General features: G+C 43.6%; 1 protein-coding gene and 1 long non-coding RNA gene across 3 annotated transcripts; both read right to left on the reverse strand.

The window, feature by feature from the left end:
• Window positions 1–335: 335 nt before the first annotated feature.
• Window positions 336–1,614, reverse strand: LOC121994308. The gene is made up of 2 exons (XR_006115675.1): window positions 1,410–1,614; window positions 336–652 (listed from the first exon to the last, which is right to left on the reverse strand). It is a non-coding gene; the product is annotated as an uncharacterized LOC121994308 (long non-coding RNA).
• A 383-nt stretch (window positions 1,615–1,997) lies between these two features.
• LOC121997421 lies at window positions 1,998–12,356 on the reverse strand. Of its 2 annotated transcripts, none has more exons than XM_042551818.1 (5): window positions 11,545–12,356; window positions 3,336–3,415; window positions 2,793–3,057; window positions 2,386–2,675; window positions 1,998–2,217 (listed from the first exon to the last, which is right to left on the reverse strand). In XM_042551818.1, the coding sequence occupies exons 1-4, from the start codon at window positions 12,281–12,283 to the stop codon at window positions 2,407–2,409; spliced, it is 1,353 nt and encodes a 450-aa protein (XP_042407752.1). In that variant the 5' UTR covers window positions 12,284–12,356; the 3' UTR covers window positions 1,998–2,217; window positions 2,386–2,406. The 2 variants fall into 2 exon arrangements, with proteins under 2 accessions (XP_042407752.1, XP_042407751.1); XM_042551817.1 differs by having other exon boundaries at window positions 2,386–2,693.
• Window positions 12,357–14,560: the final 2,204 nt, after the last annotated feature.

Consider the following 14,560-nt stretch of genomic DNA (forward strand, 5'->3'; position numbering starts at 1 on the left):
TCATCAATCCTTGTTTTTTTATAAATTTAGAAGTTAGTCCTCCATCTTAATACCCTTTTTTTTTTTTTTTTTGGCTTTTGGGTTTCATTTACTTGATTTCTAACTTAGGCATACAATTTTTCAATCTAGTCCTTTTAGAATTTAGTTGATTTATGACTTGGGTATAGTTGACAGCAATTTGATCTTTCTTTATTTAATTTTACAATTCCATCACGCTTTTCAGAACAGCAATTTCATAACTTTTATGACAATATCTTCTTTTTAGAAATTATTCCTTCTTTCCAAAAATTAAACTAATTTTATAATTTAGACTTCATTTTTAAAAATTTAGTATCTAATCTGAAATTGATGATAATTTATTCAAACTGCAAAACGTTAAGCATCTCAAAAAGTTTAAATAACACAAAATCATGAAGAAAACATCGAAAGCAGAGCACTTAGTTCCTACAACGTTAAACGACTAGAAAACACTACTTAAAGTTCACTTTCACCAATGCACATCCGAAATATGTGGAGAATGGAAGCTGAACCAGAATCTCAGATATTGGGAATGTGGTGATGAAGCTTGACGACCACCATCGCGGCCCTACTTAGATCTCTGCCTCATCTTTCGGCGCTTCCTCTTGAGCCTCCTCATGCGCTTCTTCTTCCACTGAGGCAAAGATAGAACAAGCTCAAAGATGAGAACAAGTATTGGTTACGGATCCAAGAAAGAAATATATATATATATATATATATATATATATAGAGAGAGAGAGAGAGAGAGAGAGAGAGAGAGAGAGAGAGAGAGAGAGAGAGAATAAAGAATAGGTTTTCACAAACAAATTGCTTCGATATCTTACTCATTTTAGTTAAAACAGAAAGAAAACAACAATTAGACATTTAACAAACATGTGATGTGCATCTTGAATTCTATGAACGAGATTTATTTTGAAAACAAAACAATAAAAGGAAACAAGGGCTATAGAACGCACAAAGGAATCCTAAACTTACGAAAGAAAACGGGAGCTTTTGAACTTTAGAAGAGTAAAATTGAACACCTTAATCTAATCGTATATTAAAAAGAAAACTTTTCCAATCACGAGATGCAAGCGAGAAATGAACGTAGACTGGAGATAATTCGCATCAGAGAAACAGTCGATATAAAAGAAGGAAGATAACATTTTAAAGCTTCCATCGAGTAAAAAAAAAATGGCATTTTTAAGGAAGTCATGTATTCCAAGAAAAGTTACCAAGTGAAATGAAAGGAATCTTAATTTTGGCAACAGTACAAGGTCTCAACAAGATTTTTACGATCACGAAATGCAGGCGGAATAAAAGAGTAGAGAGGAGATCAATGCGATCTACAGCAGTCAAGGAACAAGGATATAATAGTCTCAAGAAGATCGTAACCCCATCAGATTATTTACCTTTGCCCTCATTCCGTCCCCGCAATCGTTCGCTGCTACTCCCCTTCTCCCTTCGTCCTGTGTCGCGGCGCCGACAACTGTGTACGGTGACGAGCTTTGGGAAACATATAGAGTTAGAACCCTAATGGCATTTTCGTAATTATCAATAAAACCGGGCTGGCAAGTATGAATAAACCTAATGGCATTTTATATAATGGGCCGGCCCGTGTTCAATTAATAAGCGTAAGGAAGCCCTCCCATTTCAAGTATAAGGTGGAACACAATTGGGTGACAATTTCAAATGGAAATATAAATAAATTTTAGTCGCCTTTCGAATAACTAAAAAAAAGGAGAAATTTCATTTCACCCCTTATATTTACACGACTTTCGGTTGCACATGTTATATTTTCAAAATGACGCCTCAAAATTTTTATCATTCATTGACAAAAGCTCAATCAATGGCAACCACAAACTGCACAGCATCATTTGATGTGGTGAGTGAATTTATAATCATACAAATTTCTTGAAGCCAAAGAGAGAATATTGTTGGTAAACTGTTTTCACTGCAGATCATCAATGTCCATGTACTACTTTAGAACAGTGTTCCTGTGAATACAATTGAAAGAACAACAATTAGTTTGCTCATATAGACATTCTGCACACAAATCTTAAGTTACACAAATTTCATCAAATTAAGGGTTCCACAGTTTACAAATCCACAGCTTATGAATGTGATCATTTCCCCCCCAAGAAATTCCTTTAGCAGGAAAAAAAATCGAATAAATATTCTTCCAATGATCTTTGCTGTATTTTGTTTTTAACTGCAAGTCTGCAAGAGATTTAAACATCCATTAGTCAACATAAGAAGTGGAAGGAGATGGTTCTTAGTTTTTGTACTTTCATTTTCGACAAGCGGAAACATGAATTCTCGATAGGAAAATCATGGAGTCAGAGTTCAGATTGTTTCTGCTTGCAAACATAAGATTGGATGTGGTACCTCATTGATCTTTCTTCTCAATTAAACTGGCAAGGAATTGCTCTTCCCCACTCCGTTTGTCGAAATTTTACTGTATCCAGTTGAAGAATGTCCTTGTAAATATGACTTCCCTTTGAAAGACCATTTCCGTTTCAACGAATGCTTCTTTCTCCAAATTAACATTCTTGCATAAAGAGTTGGAAACATGAAGCACAGTAGTAGACAAACTAGTAGCGCAATGCAAAGGATCATAACATTCAGAAAGCCATCATCAATTTGAGGGTCCTTTTGTGCAGTCCATGGAACACCTCCTACATTCATCCCGAATACTGTTAAACAAGTGAATGCAAAGCAGGATTATGGCTTTGATATCTTTCTTTTCGACATATCAATCCTAAGTTTTTGTATAAAAGAAGAACAGAACTCACTTCCGGTTAATACAGACAATGGAAGAAAGATTATCGAGAGGAACGAAAGGTAGTATAGTCTTTTGTTTATTTGCTCAGCCTGCCAACTATCAAGACCTGCTTGGACAGCGGTAACACGATTCACAATGAACCCCAAGTTCTCCTTTAGCCTGCGAAGGCGACCGATCAGCTCTTCAAGAGCAATGACATCTTCACTAGAGAACCAAGGTTTAGTGGCACATTTCTCTTTTACGCGAGGGAAAACTTGCTCACCGTGAGAAACTGCCTGAAAATGCAGTAGTACTAGTAACTCAAAAGCTCAAACTTAAGAAACACACAAACAATCAGTAGCCAAAGTGTAGTAGAAACAAAAGTACAAGCACAACTATTATATCAAGATTAAAGTTTGAGGAATGTCGACTAAACTGTATAAGCAAGGAATCTGTTGTTCGCAAATCAAAATAAAGTTTCATATGCTATGACTTCTACAACACCAACAAGAACAAGCATCATATGAAAATTCTTCTCTAAATCTGTGAATCCTTATCAACACAAGGAAAACACCTGTAGAAGACGTTGCAAGTCGAGATGCACTTTGGGGAATCTCCGGTCGTCCAACATTTGTTTCTTCAACAAGGAGCCACCTTCAGGAATAGCCCACTGATTACTCATAAAAACATGTAAAGATAAGCAATTGAGATGGAACACATCAAGAGAGAACAAATCCCATTGCCCTTTTTACTTGCTATGAAATGAAAATTTCTTATGCAACTACACAAGTGAGAGTTACACAATTAGAACAAAATCAAAACAAATAGGAATGAGTTCATCGCATAGCATGTAAGCTTATCTTCCTCTTGATGTTATTGGTATATATATATGTTGATCTGGTAATGATGGGGTTCCCACCAGAGATAGGTCAAAATAAGGAAAACCTGCTGACATGGAAGACAAAGTCAAGCAGGGTAGCTAAGTCGGCCGAACAGGCCGGGTAGGCCGAGTGGACCGGGTATGGCCGAGCGGACTGGGTATGGCCGAGCGGACCGATTACTGCAAAGTGGATGGTACTAGCAAGAGACAAGTATGCAAGGCTCTCCCCGGCCAGATAAAATTACCCTCCGATAACAAAGAGAGTTAGAGCAGCAGGCGGTCTCACCGACCAAGCTTCACGTCTGGTTAGAATGGGATAACCGACAAGGGCCAGGAAGCAGGGAAAGAGACGGGTCGACAAACCCTAAGGATATTGACGAGCAGCCCAGCCGAGCGGACTTCGGCCGGCTGCACATGATCCTACCAAATATCTTGTAATATCCTTTTGGGAATTTGTGCCGCTAACAGCAAGACATGTCCAGTAGGCAATCGTACTTTCGAAGCTTCCAGGCTGTCACATCAGAGAACTGCATGGCTACTTAAGGAATTGTGTCAATGATACTTTTTGACTTTGTCTTTTCCTAGGACACATAGGAAAATATGCCTACGCTTTGGGATGCGTGCACGAACACTATAGTGACGCTATGAAAGGGGGTTCCCATTTACATGGAGAGGTATGCACAACTTCATTCTCTATATTTCTTAGCTATAGTTCTCCATTTCTTGAGATCGTCGGAGACTGACTTGAACATCGAAGGGCTAACGCCCGGAACCCCTTCTCGGCCCGGCACTGATGCTTTTGTGTTGCAGGGTTATGTGGAATCTTCATCACGTCAACTTCGAAGCCACATCCCCATCTTGTTATCTTCAATGTTTCTGGACAGGATCATATTTGGCATCGTTTGTGTTAATCTTACCTGAATCCAAAACGCAAAGATAGAGGACGCTGGACGACTCACCACAGTAACGTTGACGCAAAAGGAGTTGGAAATGTTGATACAAGCACGAGCGACTAAGATATTGGAGCAGCAATAGCCGATTGCCAAGCGAATGAACTCACAGCGTTGGCGACCGACCAACAAGCCGACCATAGAGCCCTAGCGGAAAACCTCACCTCTCGTTTGCCGAACAACAAGACGATTTGCACATTTGGAGATGCACCAAATGTGTCGATCCCCTATCATCGAGCGTTGTTCTTCAACCCTTCAGAGGAACAATGGATAGGGCCCAAGGATCCTCATCAAGGGATGCGCTCGCTCGGGACAAGCGAAAGGGTAAAGCACAAGGTTCGACGATTCTCCCGAACGAATAAATAGGCAATTGTCTCAGGAGATCCTGGACGACCACCTGTCACGACATTACGCACCGCTAGCAATCATAGAGTACACGAGGGCGATTGAGCCTGAGGATCACCTCATCAAGTTCGACAATATGGCCACGCTCTATCAGTATATCGACAGAGTCAAATGTCAGGTTTTCCTCACCACATTGTCCGAATCAACGCAGAGGTGGTTCAGGCAGTTGCCGATCGAGTCGATCTGCAGTTTCAATGACTTTCCGATCAACGTTCCTACAACAATTCACTAGCAGTCGCCGTCACCAGAAGACGAATGCCAACTTGTTCGCTGTTAAGCAAGGGCCTAAGGAAGCCTTGCGGGCCTACATTAAAAGATTTAACCAAGTGGCTATGAAGGTCCCATCAGCCACTCTGGAGATCCTTTTAAGTTCGTTCTCACAAGGGCTTTTATAGGGCGAGTTCTTTCGGTCGCTCATCCGAAAGCCCCCACGAGACTTCAATCACCTACTCGGGCGGACTATCGAGTACATCAACATTGAAGAGGCCCAGGCAGCTTAGAGGAAGGAACCGATCCCCGAGTTAACAGTCGTCCCGGAATGCCGAATGGCCCATCCAACCCACCACCAAAAGGGCCCCAAGCAGGAGCAACACAACAACACCAAGAGCCCCGTACACATGCAGTTCAACATGTGGAGGCCGAGCGAGGAAGATCCACCGAAAGACGACAATGGATGCCGCTCTTCTGCTCGTTCCATCGGGTGGCGACACACCACCAGAGACTGTTACAGTCTCAAGCCGAAGCCCCATTGAGCAGTCTCACCAAGATCGAAAGAACATTAAAAGCGTCGAATGAGCACGCCTTCACTTATACTTAGAGATTTTTACAAAAGTGTTGGGGGAGTACAGAAAGCTGACCAAAAACTTAAAGAAGAAACTACGCTAAGTAATCAAGGACCTCATCCGGAACGACTCAGTGATCTTATCCCTATTTATAATTCTGCTTGTCAGATCTGGTGAGAGATAGTTAATGGTGTGGGAAGCATCAGATGATCGAACCTGGGTTTTGATAATGGTAAAGCGTTCAAAGTTAAAGTTATTTGTTGTCTGACAAGTTTGAATGAGATTGTAGGAAAGTTCTAAGTGTTCTTAGGAAAAAGTCCTAGCTGCAGTTAAGCAGGTGGAAAACCTTAGGGGGTGGTAATCCTAGGCGGAAAGTCTTGGTGAGTCGAGAATCTTTGGGCGAAATCCTAGAGTCGGATACTCTAGGTGAAAATCCCGGTGGTCGCGAACCATGTGGAAGACTGGACGGGTCGGGAAACGGACGTCTAGCAGAAAAGTCCTGAAGACTCGGATGCGAAGCAAAAGCCCAATCGGTTTGGAGGACCGGTCTAGCAACAGGTAAAAACTCTTGAGAGGAGTAGGTGAGGACGCGTTCCTCGATGAGGGAACAGTAGTCATCGATTCGACCTAAGGTTTCTAGAGGCGAAATCCGAAATCAGAACCGGACAGTTCGGAGACTGTCAAAATAACTTATTATTTCATATTTTATTGTGCTAACTCTATTTTACAGGATATGTTTTGTATTTTGGACTAACGCATCTTACAGGGAGGGAAAAGGACTTAAAAGCTTCGGATGAACAGTTCCCGAGGCACCCTCCATGGAGCTTGGAGGCGCCTCGGGTGCCTTGGTCGAAAGCCTTGCGCAGCAAGGCGTGAAGGCGCCTTCCAAGGAGATAGAAGGCGGCTTAAATGCTGGATGGAGGGCACCCTTCATGGAGCTTGGAGGCGACTTCGGGTGGATAAGTAGCGGACACCGCGGAGCTTATCGATGCTACGAAATCGGGATTAGTATCCTCGCTGAAGGCGCCTCCTATAGAGGTTGGAGGCACCCTCAATGGCTTACTTAAGCCTGGTTCGAGCAGAGGTAAAAATCAGAAATTTGCAAGTCTTCTTCGGTGTGCTTCTCAAAAGACATTCCGGCAAAGTCATAACGTTGTTCCGACAACCTAAAGCTCCAATTCTAGATTTCTTAGTTGTTGGTATAATTTTACTACACTTAATTAACTGTACTTTAATTTGTAATATTTCGGATTGATAGTGAATTGCCCAAAGTAAACACTCAACGGGTGTGAGCTTTGGAGTAGGAGTCATCACAAACTCCGAATCAAGTAAAACCTACTTGTGCCATTGTTTTCTTTAATTGTTCTTATTCCGCTGCATTTACTCGATTCTTTTAAAACGAACAAATTAGCCATGAGCGCTATTCAACCCCCCCCCCTCTCGCGCTTTTCGATCCTACAATAGTCGTCGTCCTTAAGTTGCTGGAGGGTCCCATCAATGCTGTAATTAAACAGGCGGATAGTCCACTCGGTAAACATGCCATTGAATGCGTCAGAGCGGAGGTCGTCTACTCTGAATGATTCCAACCGGCTGGGTTCCCCCTCTTTATACTTGTCGAAGGCCAACTTGGATGCCTCCAAATCAGCTTTAAGGGATGTCAGCTCGACATTTTTCGCTTCAAGCTAGACCTGACTCTCCGCTTGCTCGGTCGTTTGGCTGACCTGCTCGGCTGCTAGAGCGGCTTCCGCATCTTTAAGATTTTGCGCCAAGACCCGAGCCTCTTTGTTGTTGATGTCAAGGTCTTCAATGGCTCAGAACTTCCTGGCGTTGGCGGAATTTATCTTCGACTCAAAGTTATGAGCCTGCTTGGTTAGCCAGTCAAGTTGCAGGGCTTGCTTGTGGCTCTTATTCTTCTCCATGGTGAACGCCTGCTCGGAGCCCAATAGTTGCTCAAAGTTCCGCACCAAGTCCTTCTTCAATTGGGCAACCTCTGCTGTGAGCTGCTCAACTTGTGCCCGCGACGTGTGGGGTTGGCCGGATGGGGCCCGCAGCTATTGGTTCTCGTTCTCCAGAAATGTCAGTTGTTGGCATAATGTCAAGCTCTCTACCCAGAACTGTAAAAGCAAAGAAGGATTAGTGCCCATCAGGAAATACAAAGAGAAGACTTAGTAAAAATTTACCCCCGTGGATTTCTGAGTGAAGCCGCCGACCGTCTTCCCGGAGGGAAGGGTTGCCGCCCTGGCCCGGGTATCTGCCCATGTTTGGGCAAGCAGACCCTCAATAGTTATTTGGTGCCGAGGGGAGCACGGCTCGACACTCTCCGGGTGACGATACTCATCAGTGGGTAGGTAAAGAATGGCCTTGATGCTTCGCTGGCTGCTTGGGGCTGATGGCTCTGAGGATGACGAGCCCTTGGACTTGGGCATAGGGGAGGAGAGAATGAGGGACATCTGGTCGATCGTCTTGATTGGCGGAGGCTGCAGGAAGGCGACCGACGACGCACATATCGTCCCGACCGACAGCATAGACAGTGAAGGCGTCCGATCGGAAGATGGAGAGGTAGGAAGAGAAGCCTCTCTCTCAGGAATGACTGAGGAGGAAGCTTCGCCCCGCTTGGATGGAAGGCGAGAGGTTGAAGGAGTTGTGGGCAGAAGAGTAGAAATGGCCGAGTGGGAAGAAGCCGCCTACCGGTGCCTTTTGCAGCATTGGATTAACGACTCACTGGAAGTGGTCAATTCTGAGGGCACAACAATCGGTGCCATAGATTGCCATTCGAGGGAAGCTCGCCAGTCATGGTTGCAGCGTCGCTTACCGCCATATGACTCCCGCCGGTCGACTCTTCCGATTGCTCGACCGGCAGTAGGGCTCAGCTTTCTAGGTCGACGGCGCCTCAGGTGTTGATCTCTACGTCGATAAGTTTGCTCTTGCCGCTCAGTTGTGCCCTCAACATGACTTCAACTGTAAAAAAGAAAATGAAATCAGTTAGCTCCTAACGCGACAGAGCAGAGGATAGTTTACCTAGAGTGTCGAGCAACAGGGTTCGGATGGGACTTAACCCAAAATTATACAGAACACCCTCCACCAGCAGTTGATGGATGTGATATTTCTGATTGACTAGACAAGAGGCTAGTTGGAGGTAGGATGACTCCCAATGATATTTTCTCAAGGCAGGTGGCTTGGGAAGCTCTATTTGCCAACCGATTAGGAAAGAGGGCTGGTTGGGAAGGGGACACAAAGAAGTAATGCTCCTTCCAGTACTTACTGGAAGCAGACATTTTATCAAAAATATAGAGCTCATGCGGGCTTGGAGGAGGAAGGTGTTCGGCTCGGATAGTTTGAAATAGTAAAAATAATGAAAAATGTGAGGCACAAGTGGAATTCTATATAGACGGAATAGTATTACCACACTGCACAGTAACCTAAACGAATTAGCCACTAATTGATGGAGAGAAATACGGAAGTATCTACAGACATAAAAAAAAAAAAGAGTGGATCGGGAAACGCAAGCCGGCCAAAATTTAATCTTTAAAGAAGGGAAGGAAGCCATCTGGCGGAGTGTGGGGACGTGCATAGGCGGAAGGGATGACAATTGGGTAGTCGTCGGGATGTGGTAAGTCATTTGCAGTTGGAGAATCTCATTCTTGTTGAAATCAAATTCTGTGGAAGTATACCACAAGCCAGCAACTGCTTGAGGAGGAGAAGTAGGATGGGTCATGGGATCACGAATAGAAATCAAGGATTGAGAGCGGAAAAGGAGGAACTTACGGGAGTAGTGGAGACTGTCTGTGGCGAACAAAGAAGGAGAAAGACGGAGAGTGCAAGGAAGACGATGTGGGCGAGAGAAAAAGTCTCGGGCTTAAAAACCTGGAGAACGGCTACCCTGAGCCGTTTGATCAAGGGCCTTGGAAAATATGGGTTCAACACGATTATCGAATTCAAAAAGGCAGTTGTCACATCAAAGCCAAACAACTACCTGTCACATCACGTACATCGCATGGGGAGGCGACACGTGACATTTTGTCATTGGTGGCATTAATGATGAGGCACAGAGCATGATTATAGGGCATGGCTGAGCATGCTCTGCATTAATGGATGAAGATTTGAATAATTTTCGAGAAATTACAATGACATCAGCGATAATTAGGAAGCACAGCAGTCGGATGCAGAGCTCAACAAAGAGTCAGAAAATTGGCTAAGTATCGCACACGACAGAGACGAACAACGGCTATAAAACCGAATATCTTCACCATCAGCAACCGAACGCCGGCTATGAAACCAAATGTCTATGTCAACAACAGCCTAACGACGGCTATAAAATCGAATGTCTTCGCTATCAGCAGCCGAACGGCGGTTATAAAATCGAATATCTTCGCCATCAGCAGCCAAACGACGGCTATAAAACCAAATGTCTTCGCCACCAGCAGCAGAACAATGGCTATAAAACCGAATGTCTACGCCCTCAATAGCCAAACAACAATTATAAAACCGAATGTCTTCGCCATCAGCAGCCGAACGACGACTATAAAACTACGTAAGGATGTCAACAAAGTCTATGGGAGACCCTGAGCGACCGAGCGCCTGATCGAGGAGAGAGGCGCAAGAACATACTAATGGTCCAGTCAATCGGACTTGCAACCTCCTTTGACTAGACTTGAAGGGGAGACTTGTGATCCAGTAATGATGGGTTCCCACTAGAGATGGGTCAAAATAAGAAAAACCTATTGACGTGGAAGACAAAACCAAATGGGGTAGCCAAGTCAGCCGAAATGACTGGGTATGGCCAAGCGGACCGGGTATGGCCGAACGGACCAGGTACTGCCAAGCGGATGGTACTAGCTCAAGAGACAAGTACTTTGGGCTCTCCCCGACCGGATAAAATTGCCCTCCAATAATAAAGAGAGCTGAGAGGTCTCGCCGACCGAGCTTCGTGTCCAATCAGAATAGGATAACCGACAAGAGCCAGGAAGCAAAGAAAGAGATGGGTCCGCAGGCCCTAAGGATACTGTTGAGCGGAGACAGCCTAGCTGAGCGGACTCCGGTAGCCGCACATGATCCCACCAAATATCTTGTCATATCCTTTTGAGAGTTTGTGCCGCTGACAGCGAGGTATGTCACAATCGTACTTTCGAAGCTTTCAGGCTGTCACATCAGAGAACTGGATGACTGCTTAAAGAATGATGTCAGGGATACTTTTTTACTTATCTTTTTCTAAGACACCTAGGAAAATGTGTCTACGCTTTGGAATGCGTGCACAAACACTGACGCTATACCCATCTACATGAAGAGGCATGCGCAACTTCATTTTCTACATCTCTTAGCTACAATTCTCCATTTCTTGAGATCGTCGGAGACTGACTTGAGCTTCGGAGGGTTAACGCCAGAAATCCCTTCCCAGTCTGACGCTTTTGTGTTGCAAGGTTACATGGAGTCTTTATCACGTCAACTTCAAATCCACATCCCCAGCTTATCATCTTCGCTGTTTCTGAACAGGATCATATGTAATGTAGTTCTTAAAAAACAAAGAGTTCATTGTATTTATTCTTATGATGTCAAAACGTTGACTTTTCACAATATTCACTTAGTTGTGAAAATTCTGGGGACTTTTCTTTTCATTCAACGTCTAAAGCCCTGTACTTCAATCCGGCTGAGACAATCAAACAAGAACTTGCGAGATCTCAAGAAAGCACACACTAATTGCAGGTCGAATAGCTACCGATCAATCGATCAAGGAGATGCTAATCAATTGCAGTTTTCCTAATTACTTACCTGAATCCAATTCCAGCTCGACGGCGTCCAATTCCTTCTCGAGCCCTGCTACGATGTCCTGCAGATGATCCACATGCGTGTCAACGACGTGCACCAGCAGATTGGACATGCTCAGGGGCACCGGGTTGTCGCCCTCCTCCGAGTGGTTCATCGTCAACAAGAACTCAAGGACGTGGGCCGGAATCGTCACGCCGCCCCCGCTATCTTCGTTGCCGCCCGGATCCCCCACCTTTGGGATCTCCGAAAGGAGGGACCGGGCGGAGGCGGGGGAAAACCCTAGGCGCGGCACGCGGCCGAGGGCGACGGTGATGAGGGATGACTCGGTGACGCGCGCCGCGAGGCGGAGGGTGAAGGCGGAGGAAGCGGGGCCGGGGGAGTTGACTCGGAAAACTAGCGCGCCGTCGACGTGGCCGCAGAAAGGCCCGTTGCTGGAGAGCGCAAGGATGTCCTGGAGCTTGAGCGGCGGGCAGAGCGCGTGGATTAACGATTGCGCCGACAGCGCGAGGCGGTGGTAGTGGGAAGCTCCGTTGCCTCGAGGAAGCTCGACGTGGAACCAATAGAAGCCGTCGCCTGCGGTGGAGGTCGCGGCGGAGAGGTCCCAACCCCGGATGGAGCATTGGCCGCGGCCGTCGAAACTGTAGGCGCGTTGCTTGACCTCGTCGAAGGAGTCGAGGGCATCTCGGTGGAGGAGGTGAACGTCATCTCTTCCTGCGGCGGCACTGCCGTCGAACTCCTCCATGGAGAACGCGGCGGTGGTGGTTGCGAAGGCGGGGAGGAGGAAACAGGGGAGATTGGGTTGGTTGCAGGGTTCAGTATTAATGAAGCTGAGCAGGTATTTAATCGATAAACTATGATTAAGTCTTGATTAATCTGGAAATGGGAATTAATTAAACAGGATAAAGAGGACGAAGGGGGATAATATTTTATTAATTATTATTAGTCAACGAAAATAAGTTCAAAAGTGAAGTTTCTAAATTCAAATTGAATCGATCGAGTCAAACAATGTCATAGAAAAATTTAGGGGGCGTTTGGTTCTTTTCTAGGAATAAGAATCGGAATAGAAATCATTGTATTATGGAATGAGAATGGGTATGAGCATGGATATCATTCTTAAAAGCAATGTTTGGTTAGTTGTATATCTTCTATCGGAATAAATCAAAGTTTCCTTTTTTACCCTTAAGGGAAAATAAGAGAAAAAATTAGATGTGAGAGAAAAATATGATGAAAGAGAATGATGAGAGAGAAACTATTATGAGAGAGAAAGTGTGATAAGAAAGAATGAAGAGAGAGAACGTGTGATGAGAGAAAATGAAAAAAGAGAGTGTGATTGGAGAGAGCATAATGAGAGAAAATATGATGTGAGAGAAAGTATGATAGGAGAGGATGAAGAGAGAGAAAATATAGTGAGAAAAAATGAGGAGAGAGAGTGTCATGAGAGAGATCGAGGAGAGAGAAAGTATGGTGAGAGAAAAAGAGAATAGTGAATATGATGGGAGAGATTGAGGAGAGAGAAAGTATGATGAGAGATAAAGTGTATTGAGAAAAAAATGAGTAAGTGTGATAAGAGAGATTGAAGAGAGAAAAAGTATGATGAAAGAGAAAGTGTGTTGAGGAAAAAAGGAGGAAGTGTGATAAAAGAGATTGAGGAGAGAGAAAGTGTGATGAGAAAAAAAAAAGTGATGTGAGAGATTGAGCAGAGAGAAAGTATGATGAGAAAGAAAGTGTAATGAGAAAAAAAAAAGGAAAGCGAGTGTGATAGGAGAGATTAAGGAGAGAGAAAGTGTGTGATAAAATGATGAGAATATGATGAGAGAGAAAATATAATGAGAGAGAATAAGGAGAAAATAGGGTAATGACTCATTGATATTTGATATAATGCAAACACCGAAGCCACAAGGGATCCGTGGTGGGAAAATATTTATGATCTTAAATATATTTCTTATCGCTTCTTTTATCTAGTTGGCTTTCATGAATTCACTTCTGACAGTGAACAAGGATGCAGGACAGTGCCATCTGAGGTGCTAATAGGAGCACTCGAGGAACAATAGAGAAAGAAAGAAAGGGAGAGTTACGAGTCTGAACTGGAATCCGAGGAGAAAAAGGGTAACAAGAGAGTTTTTTTTTTTTTTTTGACTTTCTTTTCCATTCTCTTTGAGTTCAATTAAGATACAGTTCTTCTTCAAAGTAAATTAATGATTAATGTTCTTCACAAGCATTAGAAGGATATATTATGATTTTCTTATCTTAGTTCTAGTTTCTCTACTTACAATTCATGGTCTAGAAGAACTACGAATCAAATGCATAGGTCTTCTGACAGGTTACATAGATATCTGGGATCCAAGTTTACTGTAAATGTCCATTTTACTTCATGTTCTTTTACCTTCTTTTTCAAAATATTCCCCAAAGTTTCAAATTTGTCAAGATGTTTTCTGGAGTTATCAGACTTTTATCATTGCTTTGTCATTATTCTGTCAAATATAGTAGATGTGTAAATGATGGAGGGTGAAATGGCAAGTATTTGAAAATTTTGGAGGGAATTTTGAAGAACTTGTGACTCGGCATCTTTGTTTATATGCTGACAATCTTAAAACTGCCTTATTCTGTGAGGTGCTCACCCTCTCTTCTTCATTTTTCAGGTGAGCTCCAAACCTCAGGACTGCAGAAAATGGCTTAACAATGGAAGGCTGTGCATCGAATCGAACCAGATTCATTGATCAATACCTAGTTGACTTGTTATCTATTGGGTGTTGGCTCAACACAACATCTAATCATATTCGCAATATTTTTAAATTGTGATACAATATACATGAGTCTTGTTGTTATGAACTTTGAATGCTCTATTTAGATTGGATTCAATTTCATCCATTTTTATTCGCCTTTTCCAACACCCATGCCATGAGCTACATACACTTGAATCGATTCCCGTAAGATTTGATCTCAATCATGTTATGACACAAAAGCATCCAACACCCCCTCCTCCCCTTTATTACCTTCCCTATATACCAATTGACAACAT

Source organism: Zingiber officinale, chromosome 6A, assembly GCF_018446385.1.
Source record: "Zingiber officinale cultivar Zhangliang chromosome 6A, Zo_v1.1, whole genome shotgun sequence".
NCBI lineage: Eukaryota > Viridiplantae > Streptophyta > Magnoliopsida > Zingiberales > Zingiberaceae > Zingiber > Zingiber officinale.

Coding starts and splice junctions, on each gene's coding strand:
- LOC121997421 (XM_042551817.1), bottom strand. CDS start 12,283: ATGGAGGAGTTCGACGGCAGTGCCGCCGCAGGAAGAGATGACGTTCAC. Junction 3,416..11,544: donor CGAGCTGGAATTGGATTCAG/GTAAGTAATTAG, acceptor CTATTCCTGAAG/GTGGCTCCTTGTTGAAGAAA. Junction 3,058..3,335: donor ACTTGCAACGTCTTCTACAG/GTGTTTTCCTTG, acceptor CTGCATTTTCAG/GCAGTTTCTCACGGTGAGCA.